Source organism: Ovis canadensis, chromosome 23 (assembly GCF_042477335.2).
Source record: "Ovis canadensis isolate MfBH-ARS-UI-01 breed Bighorn chromosome 23, ARS-UI_OviCan_v2, whole genome shotgun sequence".
NCBI classification, from domain to species: domain Eukaryota; kingdom Metazoa; phylum Chordata; class Mammalia; order Artiodactyla; family Bovidae; genus Ovis; species Ovis canadensis.
Genome location: NC_091267.1, coordinates 53530258 through 53549146, shown reverse-complemented (window position 1 = coordinate 53549146; position 18889 = coordinate 53530258). Strand labels below are relative to the sequence as shown.

General features: G+C 41.9%; 1 protein-coding gene across 4 annotated transcripts in view; it reads right to left on the bottom strand.

Moving 5' to 3' along the window:
* Positions 1 to 18634, bottom strand: part of ARHGAP28 (Rho GTPase activating protein 28) — a 142220-nt gene extending 123586 nt beyond the window's left edge. For all 4 annotated transcript variants that reach the window (XM_069568615.1, XM_069568617.1, XM_069568616.1 and 1 more), the window contains exon 1: positions 17937 to 18634. In XM_069568615.1, the coding sequence (XP_069424716.1) occupies positions 17937 to 18112 (176 nt within the window). In that variant the 5' untranslated portion in view covers positions 18113 to 18634. The remainder of the gene's footprint in view (positions 1 to 17936) is intronic.
* Between the last annotated feature and the right edge of the window lie 255 nt (positions 18635 to 18889).

Below are 18889 nucleotides of genomic sequence, written 5' to 3'. Positions count from 1 at the left end.
CTATTAATTTGCAACTCCTGACTTCAGTTCACCTTTCCTGAATCTATTTTCACTGTGGTACAGCTACTGAATAGATAATGTGCAAACAGACCAGGTCAGTTGTTTGGTCTAATTAGCTTTCAGCTCAAACTTTTTTTTTTTTTCCCCTTGTGGTTACAGTTATATTGGTCAGAGATGGACCAGAAGCTTTAACTCCAATCTCAGAAACGCTTCATCGGCATAAGCAAACATCTTCCTGTCTGTCTGGGCACACAAGACTAGGGACCAGGAGTCTCAAGTGCAGGGTACACACCTGCACAGGGATTCCAAGAAAAGCACTAGACACACCGAGCAAATTCCCATTCAGGACACCGGGCTTGGACTATGGGAATGAGGGTCCAAAAAAAGCCAGAACAGAACAATTTCCCTCATCTTGCTATTAGAAAACAGTTACGCAATCCCCGCTCCTCACATGTGAAATACTGAAAGATTTCTGCTCCCTCTAAACTTTCCTTGAGAAGTGGCTAAAACTCAGTAATTTCGTTAGATGCTGACTGCCAAAGTTTTCAGCCCTGAGAACAGAAACACCCCTTTCGTACAGGGATTATTCCATAAGCTCAAGACACTCCCAGCATCTGCCCCACCGAGTTTCTCACATCAGCCAGAAATGCCCAAGTCCAGACACTGGCCATCACGACCAGGCCACCCGGAAGTGTCCTGCCCTTGTGGACACACACAGGACAGCAGGCATTCTAGCTATTTTTATACTCAGCTTGTACGCACTTGTTCAGAGTTCATCTCTAGGTCCTGGGAAATACACCTGATACCATGAGAGCTCTCTCCAGGTACATGAAATTGTCGTGCTCGCTACTCGTGTAAAGAAACCCTGGATGGAAGCAGAGAGGAAATTTTGAATAATCTGACCAACATCTTCTTAACCTGTGGTCCATGTACCATCTGAAAAATGCATGCAAACTTGCATAGCATACATATGTGTACTTTTCATAGAGGTCACTCGTTTTATTAGCATCTCAAAGAGCTCTAGGACTTGAAAAAGCTGAGAACTACATGATAAAAAATAACCCTTCTTGTTTCGATATGTGAAAATATCACTCTGGTCTCCACGCTAGAGATATCAAGAAAACATAAAGTGTATCACCTTTGGTTCTCATTTGTGTATCTTTGAGCAATTAATTCTAAATTAAAAGATAGCATTTGCCATGCATGCTATTTGTGAAGTTATCTTGCTTCAGTAGTTCATCAAATAATTTTGACAATACAATTTATAATTTGGCTTTAAATAAATGCATCCTCTCACACACACACAAAGATATTCTGTACATAAAATAGTTCCCCAAAATAGGTATCGATGCAGTAAATGGTTCATTTAATTGGATACTTGCTAAAATTGAGGTCTAATCCCACTTGGGTATGTGGAGAATTCTATTCTAGGGGTAGCATAATTCCAGGAAGATGGAAAACCTGTAACTGGATCTCTTGCACTACCTTCCGAAAACAAATAGGGGTGCATTCCATTGCCCCAGCAGTCGCGGGCTTAACTGCAGCTGACCAAGTTTGAGACAACCTACAAAATCTGCTCTGTTATTAGCAACATTCTTGCCTTCATGGAATTACCAGAATGCATGTGACAGTCAGGGTTTCATTAGTGTTGAGCTAGTCTTCTCCCCACCTGCCTGTATCCCTCTGGTGCACAATGCTAGGAAAATTCTGTCATCCACAACACCCAGCTGTGTCATCCAACCACAAGCCAAGCTAATGGGGGTAAGAGCTACGCTAAATGTGAAGCCTGAGGGTGGGACTCTGGCTGAAGCACTTGGATTCTAGCATATGCTTATGATTACCATTAAGCCAGCAACTCCCACGGGATCAGCTATTTTATATGGGTTATTTTGGTTGCGAGGGGGTGGGGTTCAGTAGGGGGTGGGTAATAAACTCTCTTACAGTTCTAAAACAGTTAAGTTTATGCTCTGATCTGATTTTCAAAAAACTAGCTTTCATTCATTTTGAAAGAAATCTATACAGAGTTGAAGACACCGTCCCATGGTGAGGTACTCTCATTAATTTACTTCCATTGGTTTGGCCTTAACAACTGACACATCTTTGACCACTCGTTGAGCCAATCCCACCCTGCAAATAAAATCTTGCAAATATTTTTACAGACATTCCCACTACTTCCCTCACCAGTTCCTCAGGACATCCGAGCTAGTTTATGAGACCCCTTATACATCCTCTCTGCCCCACATCCTACCCATACACCAATACACCTACATTACCCAGTATACCCACGCGCCCAACTTAAACACCATTCCCCAAGGAATTAAAGCTTGTGTCCTCTCCAGAAGGCATGAAGCTGAATAAGACATGGTTCCCAAAGCCCTCAGGCTCCCTTAAAAGCCCCTCAAGCACAGAAACTCCATCCTGTTTAGTTGTGATCCTTCACAGTGCCCTCAGGAGAAGACACTCAGAAGACAAGTGCTACAAAAGAAATTCAAAGAAACAATAAATGGATGAATGAACTGAAGGACAGAGACTCTAGAGATCTATTTTCATAGTTAATTTTCTTATTTATTTTTCTCACACACATTGTTAAAACAATTATTTGAACAAAAGTGTTTATTATACTCACTGTTTAAAATCAATTAATATGTTTGCTAAATGTAAAACTCTCATTCTTTCCTAGCCAGGTTTGATTTTTAGAAGTCAAAGCAAATTGAGCAGGAACCAAAAACAAATGTGCTTACTTCCCAATTTTGCCTGGGTCTACAACAGAGTTGGACTGTGAAGAAGGCTGAGCGCCGAAGAATTGATACGTTTGAACTGTGGTGTCGGAGAAGGCTCTTGAGAGTCCCTTGGACTGCAAGGAGATCCAACCAGTCCATTCTGAAGGAGATCAGCCCTGGGATTTCTTTGGAAGGAATGATGCTAAAGCTGAAACTCCAGTACTTTGGCCACCTCATGCAGAGTTGACTCATTGGAAAAGACTCTGATGCTGGGAGGGGTTGGGGGCAGGAGGAGAAGGGGACGACAGAGGATGAGATGGCTGGATGGCATCACTAACTCGATGGACGTAAGTCTGAGTGAACTCTGGGAGTTGGTGATGGACAGGGAGGCCTGGCGTGCTGCAATTCATGGGGCCGCAAACAGTCAAATACGACTGAGCAACTGAACTGAACTGAACTGAACAATAGAGCTGAGACTCCAGATTCTAATCCTGTGGCAAGTTTTCATCTAAACCTGCTCCCTCACTTGAGCCTCTCCTTTATGCAACAGGCAATGCCTGCGGACAGCTGGATGACAAACACTTACAACAATAAAATGAAATCACCAAAAGGCCTACATACACTTTTTACCACTTTCAAGCTCTAATGAAATGATGTTTGAATCTCAAAAACTATTATTCTGAGTAAAGGAAGACAGACACAAAACAGTATCTACTGTAATGTTCTGTTTATACGACTTCCAAGAATAGGCAACACTAATGTATGGTGGTAGAAGCCAGAAACTGGCAGGATATAAACGGGGTGTGAAGGACATTTTTAGAGTGATGGAAATGTTCTGTATCTTACTTTGGATGGTAGTTACATGGGTTAAAAGTCAACTAGCTGAATCAACTGTGAATTTAACTGTATATTGAGCATATCTCAACTTTTAAATGTATTAAGTACATTTAATACATTAATACCTTTAACACATAAGTACATTTAATACTGGAGTGGCTACCCACTCCAGGATTTTTGCCTAGAGAATTCTATGGACAGACAGCCTGGTGAGCTACAGTCCATGAAGTTGCAAAGAGTCAGACACGATTGAGTGACTAACACTTTCACTTCTTTCAAGTGACTATTAGCACTAAATAAAAGCTTTTTTGAGGATGTGTCTTCAGAAATCTTGAAGATCTTTAGGATCACTGCCATTATATTAATTTCTTGCCATAGGAGAGGTTGAGGTGACGAGAGAAAGAAGAAGGCAGGGATGGGTGGTTCTTGGCCTCCATGCCCATCTCTCTCACAGGCATGTGCTAGCAATAAGTCCTCAGATATCTCAACTGGGGGACCTGGTCTTTCACAAAAGCTCAAAAGCAGAAAATGAGGAAAAGAGTTGAAACGTATTTTCCTCCTTCAATTGCGTGTTCGTGTTGCTGGACTATTGAAAAACATGGAGAAAACACAGAACATGCTCACATATTTCTTGGAAATCTCTGCTTTATTTAAATTATATTAAATTTATTCTAATTTTGTGCCAATTTAACTAGAAGTATGATATTAAGAAAATTTATCTTTCAAAAATTAAGTTATGAATAAATGCTGTTTTAAATGTGAACAAAAAACCATAAAAGGCCATGGCACTCTTCAACAGTACCTAACACCCCTATTAACTGGGCAGTGTGTGTCTTAGTCACTTAGTTGCAGTCGACTCTTTGTGACCCCATGGACTGTAGCCAGGCTCCTCTATCCATGGGGTTTTCCAGGCAAGAATACTGGAGTGGGTTTCCATTTCTTTCTCCAGGGGATCGTCCCAACCCAGGGACTGAACCCAGGTCTCCTGCATTTCAGGCAGATTCTTTACTGTCTGAGTCACCAGGGAAGCTATTAACTGGGCTACCAACTTATATCATATGAAAAATAAAAATCAGCTCTGCTTATTGGACCAGCTGTATTTTTCAAAGAAAATATGAAAGACAAAGACCTTACTGACAAGTCATTCTAACTTTGGTAGCTTCTTTGAAATGAATCAAATTCTGGTTAAGAGTAATCAAAGGTCTACATGAGACAACAATACCTGCTTCCTGCACAGACCACAGAAGTACCCAAGAGATCATCTACATAAGCAGAGTTAATGGAGAAGGGGAAAGATGTTATTACAAAACGAGGACAGGTCGGAATCCATGTTTTGTTAAAAATCCAGGATTATCTGATTGCCTTCTTTTCCAAATTAACTATAGAGAAGAAGAGAATTTCTGTGTTAGGAGGGATCCTAGAGGTCGGCCTGTAGAAGTCCTTCATTACGCTAATGAGAAAACTGGACATGTAACCAAGTTCAGTCTGCGTCCATCATTTTCCCCAGACTGCAGTGAGTGGTCCCTCCCAACCCTGGCTGGTCCCTAGCACACCAGCAACCACCGCTATGTGTGCCGCTCCTTTTCCGCAGAACTGGTTCTCCTGACAAAACACTCTTCCCAGCCTCCTTCCTCCTGCTAATCCAGGCTCATTCTTTAAGACTTAATCTAGCTATGACCCCTCCCAGATGCCTTCCTTAATCCCTTCTTATCCTCCACAATGTAGCCCCAAGTGTTAGTTACACCTTCTCTGCTTTCCCAGAGCATCTCATGCGATTTTCCTCCATCATTCTTCCCACCATTCAAATACTGAATGTCCACTCTGGGGGGCCTGGAGGCTAATGCTGGGACACACAGAGAGACAGACATCACTTCTACCCTCAACGAGCTGTACTTCGGATGCCACTGAAATGCCAGATGACAGTCCATCTATTCTCACAGAAAGACTAGTAACCATTTTTGCAGCCCCAGAACCTGATAGGGTATACGGCACACAGAGGCTCAGTAGAAGGTTGCTCAATTTCGCTTTTATTGTAAAAATCAGTTTAAATTCTTCTTGTTTTAATAAGCAAAGTGACCCTTGAGCAAAATTTAATCTTTAAAACAATGGAGGCTATATTTACCTTCTTCTCATTATCCATGCTGCTCTCAGTTTTATGTGTCAAGGCATGTTCATTTACAATTCTTGCCAGCTTTGACTTCTATCTTTACTTCATAGCATATCACCAAAGAGTCTCAGTTATCCTATGACCAAAGGCTAGTTTAGTCGATTCTGGGAAAGCAGGTAATATGCAAAATCAGGATGCTATATTCTCCAACACACCACCAGTCCAACATTTCTAATACTTCTAGGCTCAAAATTATAGCCAATTATGAAAATATGGTCATATATTTAAAATACCTTCCCTATTATTTAGTGAATTAATTGTTCACTTACTCAATAAGCATGTATGTGCCAGGGACTGGAGATGAATACGACATGGTCCAGGGCATCAACAACCTGCTCATCTTTGGAAAGGTCAGCCACATAAGTCTTACTATTAAGTAGCGGATAAGCGTAATAAGAGGAGTATAGAGGCAGAGAAGGCACAGAGGTGGAGTGAGCAACTTGGGGAGGAGGCAGCCCTCACAGAGGAAGCGACGCTGAGATTTTGGAAGACTTCCCTAACAGCTCCTCGGCCCAAGGAGAGGCCACATCTACACAGATCAGCCCCCTCAGGGTTTACTCAGCAGCAATTTGTTAAGACTCTTCAGTGGGGGAGGGGGAAGGCAGTGAAAGAGTCAGCCATGAAGTAAACAATGTTCCCTTCCCAGAAGCGCTGACACACCACTGTGGGCCTAGTGATAAAGGCTCATCCTCCACGCAGAAATGTTATCACAGGATTATAAGCAGGAGCTCAAGTGTGTTCAAGTCTTACAATTTACAAGTGCTAGGTTTCTTTGTTGACTTCTGGCCAATGTTCAGTTCATTTTAAAAGCTCCGCTCTTGCTCCTGCCTTCCTCTCTTTCCACCTTCCCACAGCTAAGCTTTGACAATAGGTTCCCCTGGCTGCCTCTGCTTCCTGACCTCAGTCACTCTCCAACCTGCAGCAAATAGGCTTCCCCCTCTCACTTCCCTCAGACCCAGGCTAGCAAAGGTCTCCATTGTTATCTTCACTACAAAGCCTGTGGACAATGTTTAGTTTTGACCTTACTGATCATTTAGATACCTGATACAGCTGTCCACTCACTCTGAGTCTGATGCCTGGGCTTCCAGAAAGTTCCCAAAGAGTCTCCATCAGAGGCCCCCAACGCTTTGCCTCACTCCACCTGGCGCTGTTCCTTGGGTTCCACGTTCGCTCCACAGCTCTCTCTACAGAGACCCTATAATCTCCTGCCAGATCTCATCCAGTCCCAGTTTTAACTGTCTCTCAAATGTTGAAGTCTCCCGTGAGTAAATAGCTTAGAACTCTCAGCCTTGATCTCCTGCCCAAGTTTCCAACTTGTATAGCCAACCATCAGCTGGGTACCGGATGTGAAGAGCCGACTCACTGGAAAAGACCCTGATGCCGGGAAAGATTAAAGGCAGGAGGAGAAGGGAACGACAGAGGACAAGATGGTTGGATGGCATCACCGACTCAATCGACATTGAGTTTGAACAAACTGGGAGATGGTGAGGGACAGGGAAGCCTGGTGTGCTACAGTTCATGGGGTCAAAAAGAGCAGGACATGACTTAGTGACTGAACTGAACTGAACTGAGCTGGGTACATCAGCTGAGTTCCAAATTTCACAGGCTAAATTTCCCCTGGTCACTTTCTGCTCATCCATTAGAATTCTCAATTTCAGTTCTTTGAGACCCCATGGACTATACAGTCCATGGGATTCTCGAGGCCAGAATACTGGAGTGGGTAGCTGTTCCCTTCTCCAAGGGATCTTCCCAACTCAGGGATGGAACCCAGGTTTCCCGCACTGCAGGCAGATTCTTTACCAGCTGAGCCACCAGGGAAGCCCAAGAATACTGGAGTGGGTAGCCTATCCCTCCTCCAGTGGATCTTGCCAACCCAGGAGTCGAACCGGGATCTGTGCATTGCAGGCGGACTCTTTACCAGCTGAGCTACAAGGGAAGCCTCAGTTCATAACACTCCAAAACAAAAACTCAAAAGAGTTTTTCCTGGTTCCCTGTATGCATTAATCACCAAATCACACCAACTTCATTGCTGTTTTCCCCACAGGCTCCCTTATTATTCCCTTCTATCTGTATCCTCATCTAGACTCTCATCATCTTTACTTGGATCAGTGCATTAGCTTTCCAAAGTGTTTCTCTGCCCCACAATCATGGTGTACCTTAAAGCTATCCATTCCTCTCCAGAGAAATAAAGACACAGGGGGATCCTGGGACAGAAGCAGCAAACAGTTACAATACCACAACTGTGAATTTATGGATTTTAACCCAACAGCTCTGAAACCAGATTAAAACTATAATGGTCTGAACTGGGTATGAGCGGAGAGGTAGGGGTGGAGAGTGGAAGAGACAGAAGAAAAAAGAAATCAGTGTAAAATTTAGATTAACTGAAAGAAGAGTTCCTTCTTAAGACCCCCTTCAAAAGTCCTCTGAGTATCGAAGTATTGTATTAATACTTCCATGAACTCTAAAGAGAATGGGTGCTAATGTTCCTTAACTTCCACAATAAAAACTTTTTTAGAGTATAGATAAGAGTAGTATCGTGTCTATTTAGGACTGTATAATTGAAATCAGCTTCTCCTGGGCTTCTTCTAAACAATGACTCATGTTGTTTTAGCTGGTGTTGACTCACTGCCCCACAAAGGATGACACAGCTTTAAATAAGCAGAGCGTGGCCTGCTTTTTCCAATTACCAGCTTCCAGCAACTGAAGAGGGGGGAGTCCTCTGGCATGGGGCTTTCTGCAACTAAGCACAATTTTGATTTTACCAAAATAGTTGCCAAGTGGACCTTGTAATCACTGAGCTTTCTAAGTGAGGAGGAGAGAAGTGAAGTCGTGGTATGTTAAAAATCACAGGGGCCAGGCATCATCTGTTCTTTCAAAACAGAATCTGCGGAAACTTAACAGTCAGCGCTTTTCCCATTTAATTGCCTGCTCCACTGAGGTCAGCAAATGTTTTTCTTTAAGATGCCAATGAAAAGTCACAGTGAGTGTGTTTTCCAGACTCTCCAAGTTACGTCTGGTGAGATAACGAGCATGGGGAGTCGTAATAGTGTTTGAAAGGAAGCTAAGGAAATGTCGTTCTCTTAACGGTCACCACCTTTTCTCCAGTTCTAGACATTTAATGGTCTCTCATCAGGTCTCCGGTTTCCCCCGCCTCCATGTTTTCCTTGCTGTTGGCCTGACTGCTCCCAGAACACATTTGTCCACGCCTTGGGCCAGCGTAGGTGCCTCGGTAATGCAAGTGGGTGACCAGGGGTCAGGAGGACAAACTCAGACCCCTGACGCATTCCACAAGGCCCTTTTCCATTCTTTGCTCCCCAGCTGAACCACAGAGATTAGTCCTCACTCATTACTTTTTTTTCATGATGCTCAGTTCCTATTAGTAATATACTCTGAACAACTCGGCTGGTTAAAAATAGAAAACACTTCTAAAGACATGGCAGTTGGCAGGGAAGCCCAAGCCACACTGTTTATGTATGACTAAAATGACGGTCTAGTCTTTAATAGTTTCAGTGTTCTGAAAAACAAAGCTGATCAAAATGAATCCCCTGGAAAATGAACACAAGTGCCTGGAGGCCACTCTGTGGACTCTGACCTCTCTGGAAGATTCAAGTCCAGACTACAATGAGCCCTGGGTTTGTTTTCTAAACAGAAATCCTTGAAGCCCAATTTCGGTTCAGCATCATCTGTGGCTCCAGGGTCACCGAGGGACACAGACTGTGCTCAGGCAGACAGGAGACCAGGGATGGCCCGGAGTCCAGACTGGACTGCACAATCTAGCTCAACTTATCCTAAGTTTCCAAGCAACATTTACAACAGAACTGGTCTGCACAAAGGCGTGGTCCAGGAGCTGCTTATCCCTTGGTTGGTTTCAGTCAAGATAAAGTGAAAACCTGACTGAATATCAGGAGAGACAAAAGGAAAACCCCATTAATTCTCAGGGAGCCTTGTTTCTTGACCTGCATTAAGAACTGTATGTTATAGATCACATGGAAAGAACAAAATGAAAAATACGTTTTTAGCCATAGAAACCTGTCTTAGTAGTTAGAGAAAATAATTGATAAAACTAAAATGAAAAAAATTCTAAGAACGTGAACCTACAGGTTAAAGGATTTAAAAAATGCCTTCTTTTCCTTCTGCCTAAAAAAGAGCCCTGGGAATATTTCCTATAACTCAAAATTGCTTGGATCTCACTTCCATGGTCAAGCTAATTGACTTCTATAATACGTTTTGTCCATTTTTAAAATACCGTTACCTAAATAAGACTGCAAGAGGGCAAGAATACAGCATTTACATTAAAAAAAAAACAACCATTATTTCCCTTCAAGGGTTAACAAAATTTCTCAAACTGTATCCATTCACAAGTAACTCACTCCATGCTTATTCCATTTAAACAGAATAGTCATGATTGCAAAAAATGATTAAATCAACACTAAGCATAATATCTACTGTGGAAAAGTTACTAATGCTGGTTGCTAAGTGGGGATACGATAATGCTGTCCCTGCTCTCAATAAACCTATAACCAAATTGCAGCAGAAAAACACTAAATCCGTAATATACAAAATAATGTTTCAAGATTTAAATAACAGGTTATAAGCACCAGTTTTGGAAAGACAGTCATCACCTTGCTATGTGATCTCGGGCTGATTCTCTGTCCCTCAGTTTCCTCCTATGTCACTGGATTGTGGGAAGGATTAAATGAGATAGTGTATGCCACACACGTAAACTACCAATAAAATGAGGACTTTTTTTTGGGGAAAAAAAAAAACACCAGAATTGACACCACAGGACAGTATATGATGAATTACCAAATGATCATTATTGTTATGGTAGGTGAAAATTCTTCTGGCTACAACTGTCAAGGAAATCTTTAGAAAGGAAGCTTAGTCCTTACTTCTTTAACTACATTTATCCTCTTCTGTTTTGCTTTATATCCCCAGCCACTTAAATATGGATTCAGTCCCAACCACTGACCTGTTAACTTTGGCTACTCTGTGATTTTTTTCAGTATGGTAATGAAAGCAGGGAAAAGTGGGAAGGAAAGAGATCAAACATCAAATTATTAGTTAAAATGGCATTTTAGTAAGTTAAACCTTTTTGTTCTAAACACCTGTCAGGTTTCTCTATAGCTCTATAAAAATATAAATCCATTGATAGGTCTTTGTATAAAGACAAATGCATGTCCATTGTTTTCTAAATACTGAACAGGAAACTTCGAAGGAATTCTTGTCCTTATACATTACAAGAGTTACAAGAGCAAATCTGGTCCACTGACCAGAAAATTTAACATAGGAATAAAGATTACTCTCTTATACATAAAAGATATACAACTTAGAATGACTAACACAGTATATATAGATCTCAGGTGTTGGACAATTTAAAACTACTACATACTCCTCTCTTTGGTTTCCAGTTCCTCCTTCTGCTTCCTGTCCTTGGTATTACGTGTTTGTGTGCAGTCATCATCTATCTGTCAAAGGGATCAGAAATGGAATGCACAGGTTTAATCAGTTATTAAGAGCAACACGAGACACCACAGCTGGTTCTCAACTTGACATTAGTAGATGTCCTCCCACGCTTGGAATTACTTGGCACTAAATGTCTGTCAAATGGATAGTTTTATCTGTAATAGTCATTTATTGAAGACTGATGTAAAACATCTGATACTCAAAGAATATGTCATAAACTGCAAATATTTAGGAAGATGATACATAATGAAAACAATCCACTACTTTCTTTAGTTTGCACTCTAAGTTTTCCGACACAATGTTAACATTTTGATGCATATCCTCTAATATTCTCAGAACAATGGATGCATGGAATTCCATGTTATAAAAGACAGAACATTATACAAAACTCACTAACTCAAGTAACCAGAACACAGAGAACATGAACACAAACAAGAAAACCAAAAAATCCTCAAAGAAATGGAAATAAATGCTATCAAAATTTCTCCTTAGATTATATATTTTAGTCATTTGAACAGCATTTTCTTTACACAGTTCTAACCAGCCTATCTAATCAAAAGTAAATCACGAAGCATGTTAAAAATAGCAATATTAGAACAAAAGTACCACTAATGGCTTTAAGATCTGCCTGAAAATAAAGAAAAAAATAGCAACAATAAATAATATTTAAATTAAATTACATAAGCAATAAAACAATACACCAACATACGCTATTTACTTTTTTTATCCTTTAACTTTATATTGGAGTACAGTCAGTTAACAATATTGTGATAGTTTCAAGTGCACAGCAAAGCAACTAACTCTAAGCTATTCACTTTTAAAGCAAACAACTTCCACATCAGTCAGTGCCTATATTATAGCACTGTAATTCTCGTCTTAATGATGACAGTCATTTAGGAAAAGCTCTTTTCTGCACTATTTGAAGATACATTTGACTTAATATTTTCATCCAAAGAGACTTAAAAACAAAACAAAGTCTATCGTTTAAATAAACTTTATTGCCAAAATTTTCTTCTGAGAAACATTTTATTCTCTTCCATTGCTTTTCTATAGACCATTTTACTTCTATTCTTGGCTAGAACTAGTATCAAGAGACCACAGATTGAGAAAACAGAGAATGGAAATGATTTCGGAAGTGAAATAACTTGGTTTAACGATGAAATGAGAAGAAATTCTGATTATATGCAAACTAGAATGTTTATTTTCGTGTGACACATGTGCAAACGTTCCAGTAACGTCTCAGCACACTGCTAAGCGGAGAAGAGTCCCACCAGAGCATCCTCGGTAGCAAATCCGACAAAGTGGACGCTGATACCCACCCTCCCCGCACACAGCATTTAATTCTGCAACTTTGCTTCCATCGTGTCTGACTCTTCGTCACCCCGTGGACTGAAGCCTGCTCCTCCGTCCACTGGACTCTCCAGGCAAGAATACTGGAGTGGGTTGCGATGCCCTCCTCCAGGGGATCTTCCTGACCCAGGGATCAAACCCACATCTCACGTCTCCTGCATTGGCAGGCAGGTTCTTTACCACCAGCACCGCCTGGGAAGCCTCTTTCATACTAACCGTGGAATAAAATTTTGCTTCCAAACAACAATGTATTTTGAAAATTAGGAAATTTATCATTATAGGTTTCATAAACTCAGACTAGGTAAAACTAACCCTTTTTATTGTATGCTGTGGCAAAGCTGAAAAAAAAAAGTAGGTTAAAATATATTGGTTGACTTTTTAAGGGCAAAAACGGCACATACAATAAAACTAGGGAGAATACTGAATGTAGATTTTATAGTTTGTAAAATAAATTAAATGTAGAAGGGATGAGAAAAATAGAAAATCATTAGAACATCACTGTAATAAATGTTATTGGTAAGATCCATATATGGACAAGAAAATCAGAGGAAGAACGTCTGAGGAGTTAACAGGATGTTAGCACCATCAAAAATTCTCCCAAGATACTGATTAATTTACATAGGGAAACCTGTAACAACCTGCAGGCAACACCTGAACCAGGTGATGAGGGCTAACATTAACAAGACTGTGACATAGTGAACTCCCAAAATGATGCACTGAGAAAGGCCTGACATCATTCAGTGAAATTCTCGCCCCAAATGCATAACTTCTATCCAATCAAGAGAAGACAGTAAGACCAATTCAAAGTGAGGGACTGCCTACAACAACCAACTGGTCCTTCTAAAGTGCCAAGGTCACAAAAGACAACAGACTGTCGTGGATTATGCAGGAGGTTTGGGCATCATGACTAAGTGCAATACAGGATCCCAGATGCAATCCTACAACAGAAAAATCCCAAGTCTAGTGGAAAAAAACTTGTGAAATCAGAATAAAGTCTATAGTTTTGTTGCTAGTACTGTTATTGTTTAGTCACTCGGTCATTTCCAACTCTTTTCAACTCCATGGACTGTAGCCCGCCAAGTTCCTCTGTCCATGGGATTTCCCAGGCAAGAATACTGGAGTGGGTTGCCATTTCCTTCTCCAGGGAATCTGAAACAGGGCACTCAAAGCTCTGGGACAATCCAGAGGGATGGGGTAGGGAGGGAGGTGGGAGAGGGGTTCACGATGAAGGGACACAAGTACACCTTGGCGGATTCATGTCAATACATGGCAAAAACTACCACAATATTGTAAAGTAATTAGCCTCCAATTAAAATAAATTAATTTTTAAAAAATTAAAATTAAAGAGTTAAGGGAAAGTTAATGATTCTACAACACTCTAAGTTCCTTGAATTTGTTTGGAAACATTAAGGATTAATGATCAGGGAGAACAGATCAAGATAAAAATGGACAGAGCAACTGGCAAAATATTTAGCCAAATGACACGATCAAAGGAAATGTGCCAGATGTTTTCCAACAGCTCTACACAAGGAGACACCTACAATCAGCAAAGGACCCCGCTGTAAAAAGAAACCAGAGACACCCACTCCAGTTTTAACTATCATGAGTTATGATCTCTAAATACCTTATTCTCTCCTAAGAATTCTAGTTGCATTATTCTTTCTGAATCCTCTAGAAAGTATACCTACTAGGCCACAGAATTTGGTGTACCTGTGTACATGTTTGTAAGCTCACATGGACCTACATTAATACTTAACTGAATGAGAGTCGGCACCTTGAAATAAATGTCTTTTTATAATTAATTAATTTTTTTCCAGGAAAGTACCCATAAATATGTCACTACAAGTTGTTAATTTTAGTCTTCTCCACAAATAAAATATTTACTTTCTATTCATCACTAATTCTAGTTTAATCAAATCATCCCCATTAGGACGAATAGTTATGCTATTAGGAAACAATATGCCCTGGACGAAAGTTTTAACATTGCCGTAGAATTAGAATTCCTAGGATAACCTTGGGGAGCTTCTCTATTTGTTTTTGAGGAATAGCTGGCTCTTTTTCCTACTCTATTTTTGTCCTCTTTCAGGAAGTTTATGGTATCTTTGGAAAAACATCAGAAATACTCATGGTCATTTAAACTGTACCTTCACCAAAAAATGTTGTATATGATATTTGCATATAATTTAGGAAATCTTTGAAAAACAAAATATCTACCTTCATCTTCAGCTACTTTTCATTTTCTAAGTGAAATCATTTTGAACATACACTTGACTCTCGATTCTGAATAAAGGTCTAAGAACTGAGCTTCCTAAAAATCACATGATTCTAAGGATAATTCCAACCATCTGTTTTAACAGAACTGAGAATTTATAATCCTTCATTCTCTTTTATCCTTACACCAGAATGTAAATATAGATGTTTGTGAAATAAGGAATTGCTTTTTTCTCTCCCAACAAATGCTTAGTACTTGAGTCTCTTTCCTGCATAAGTAAGTATGGGAGATAGCTATCAAAACATTTTACTCCTCTTGACATCAACAACTGTGATTAAAAGTGCTAACAGCAATAAAACAGCTAACAATTATCAATCAGATGCTTCCTTGGTGTCAGACACTAGTCAAGTAGCTGAAGCAGGCTCCCCAAGGTCACATGGTAGGAAATGGTGTAAGTGATGAACACAGTCTGGCAGTCTGACCCCAAGGCTGAGTAACTGGCAAGAGTACTTTATACTGGATACTTTAATAAAATAAAATGGGCAGGCCCCCCCAAAATTACAATGGACCCCCATCTTCAGTGTTGAAGAGTAACAGGGAGAGGTGTGAAATGGAGAAGACACTACGCAGCTTCAGCCTGTGGAGGCCTGAGTTGTTGGATCCTTTGGGTTTTTTTTTTTTTAATGGGAAACTGAAGTTCATATCTGAAGCCTCTTGATTTTGAAATGTTGCCATTTATTTCCAACTTTTTTCTAAAAATCCTACTGGTCTGAAAGGTACAAGGCTACATTCATTCTCAAGGCGGGCTCTTTCGCTTCATTCATCGTTGTATCACTAATGCCTACTGTGTTTCTGGGACATAGTAGGTGCAAATAGGTTGACTCGTGCTGTTAAAAATGCTTCCATTTTACCTTGGCTATTTGGTAGGAATTCATTAACTTATTGAGCTCCTGCAGTGGCTGGACACTGATCTGGGCACTCAGGATACAATAGTGAAGAAAAGAGAATAGAAGAGAGGGCAAGAGAGAAAGAGAAAGGGAGAGAAACTATATTTTAGTGGGAAAAAATAGGCCAAAAGAAAAAAAGTCAAAAGCACATAAAGTTAGATGAAGTATAGGCTTGGAGAATAAGCAGATGACTTGCTCTGAAATAAACTACGCTACCCAGAGCTAAAGAATGCTGATACTCAGGAAATCAGATCCAATAGCCCATGCTTCCTAGAGCCACCCCGGTCACTACTCCACAAATATGCTACACATATGTAAGCAATTTCAAGGAGAGGGTACTCTTGAAAGAGAGAGTGCTCTCTTCATAAGCGGAACAATACATTCTTGCTCCTTGGCTTGAAAGGGAGTATTGATCAGTAGTTAGTGAGTCAAAGGTTAATAATTCAGGCCTGATTATTTCTGTTATCAGACGCATGATTGATGGTGTCCTCGGGCTCCCTGTAAGAACAGGGACCTCCTCTGGATTGCTGTTACTGAGAACCGAGGAACTGAGCTATTCTCTCACAATTCGGTTGCAGGGGGCAGGGGTCATCTATCTCTTGGCTCAGAGGGTGAGGGACACAAAGGTTCCCCCACAGGGGGTGCAGGGCAGTCACCAAAGATGCAAAGTTGGGGCAACATAAGTCTAATTGGCAACTGTACGGTAAAGCACCAGCTGGGATAGGCAACTCCTGCTCTCGTGTATTATTATCCCAGAAGACCGCATGCTGAGCAGATGGAACTTCTCCAGTCTGCTTTGGAAAGGGATATAATTTCGGATAGCCCAAAGGGCATGATCTGGCTCCACTCTTAGACAGCTGCAGAGGGCTACAGACGGGGGCGGCCACACCAGGACCAGCTAGCAAAGTGCAAACCCGGCCCCCACCTCTCACCAGTATGTCAGTTTAGTTACTCATAATCTGAGTGATTAGAGTCGACCGTCAGGCTTAGAAAAGAAAATACCCGAAAGACAAACACGTTTGTACCTTCAATTAGCCTTTAAAATAAAATGTACGGCTCTTAAAACTGGAAAGAAAAATTGTTATTTTCTCATTGTCTTTATATAAAAATTAGATTTCACTCAACCTGCTCTCTTTGAAAGAAATGATATTTTCTTTGTTAGCCAAGCCCAGCCCAGGTCTCATGCCAACGCAGGTTGTTCTTCTCATGGATGTTAGCCAAGAGGATACTTCTTGAAATAAAGTCACAATCTGCTAAAAGCCTTGCAAGTCCATTAAATTAGGAAACAAGTAATCCTTATCACAACTAAAGATAAAAGCAAGAGAAAAAAATTACTGAAAATAAACATGCAGAAAAGCACACCACTCAAACTCCCCATTGGTAAAGAAAACCATTGCTCAATGGATGCATGGCAGATAGTCACATTTAAACAAATACTATTTCCCCTAAATATGTGTCAGAGACATCAAATACTATACCGTCTCACTTACTAGTGTAATAAATCTGAGCATCCAAGGTAACTTTTTGAGGGTCTCACATTTGTTTACTTAACAGGAGTCTTGCCAGCCTTGATCTTGCATCAAATAGATGAACACCAATAAAGTAATTAAGCTAGATCCCTGATTTATGAAATCTGAAATGCACATAGTGAAAAGCCTTCAGACCTCTTTTGACCCAAAGGAAAATTAGAATTGCATTTATAAACAGTCAATATTAGCAATAAAACAACAGTGACACCAGTGTATGTATACATTCAAAAGTTTTTTTTTTTTTTTTTAATCTACATGTTAAAATCGTTTTTAAAGGTCTACGGAGATTTCCTTTTTGGAGAATCTCTCCATCTGTGTTTTAGCTAATGTGAAATGTTACTAAAAATTTCTCGATAGTGTTTGCAGGTTTAAGATAATACATTTTTCTTTTCTATTTTCTCCTGCTGCTTCACTTTTTTTTTAAAAAAAAAATTCTGCAATAGTTCAATAGATGAATCTGGCAGAAACGAGGCATATGCCTATTACCAGCAAGTTGTATCAGAACACAACTCTGCTAACCTCGCCTGGCCAACGTCTTCAGAAGACAATACAAAGAACCACAGGCTCACTCGTCGCGTCCACCAAAACTTGAAACCACAATCTGACGATGGTGGTCCTCTGCTTTGGCGGAAAACCCAGCTGCCTGTGAAACCACCACCCCCGACCCCCCAGCCCAGGAGACTGGTGCCCGGTGGGCGATGTGGGTACCTGCTGCCTGGGAGGCTGGCGGTCGCCCGGGGCGCGCAGCGCGGCTCGGGGCTGGGCGGCTGGGGGCGCGCGTACGAGTGGTAGGCGGTGAGCACCACGCCGCCCGAGTCCTCCACTTCCATCGTCAGCCGCGCATGGCTCCGCTCGGGCCGGAGAACAAAGGCGGGGACCAGCATGGGCCAGCGCACCGGCCCGGTCCCCGGCGGGGCGGGGAGGCGCGGCCGTCGGGCTCCCGGGGCCGGGGCTCCTCCCGCCGCCGGGCTGTCAGGGGCGCGGGCTCGCCGCCCCGCCCGCCGCGCGGCTCATTAGCATGGATTCGAGTTCACGCCCACCAGCCCCGCGGGCTGGGACCCGGAGGGCGAGGCGGGGGGCCGGGGCTGGCTGGGGTGTGGGATCCCCGCTTCTGGGAAACTGGAAGCCCACCGCGATCCTCGGAGGCTCGCGCTGGCCGCTCGGGTCAAGTTTTTCTCGCTTTTGTTTCTTTCCCTTTTTGCCTTTCTCGCCCCCGCCCCCACCCCTTCCAGCGGGAGGCTTATCCCGCGGCCGGGAGCGTTTCCTGCTCGGCAGCTTGGAGCCGAGAAAAAAACGCGCCTGGGAGCCCGTGCTGAGCGGCCGAGGGGCCGCCTCAAGCGTGGGGAGGAGAGGGAGAAGATGGGACTCTCTCATTTAAAACATCCACATCAAAAATTGAAGAAGCGGATTACGTTGCTGTTTAGTCCGGTTACACTGGACTTGATTGCCTCTGGGGCAGGTACCGCCCTCCTGCGACAGGCTGAGAACCTCCCTCACCCTGGGTGCCACAACCACCAAACTCTGCCTGGCCCCGCGTCCCTGCCCTCCTCCTCATCCCCATCATATTCAGAGACTGCCTTAGGCATGTCAGAAAACCAAACTTGATCCTTAGGCGAAAAGAGCATGTTCTTTCCAGAGATGGTTATTGAAGAGGGGTCCAG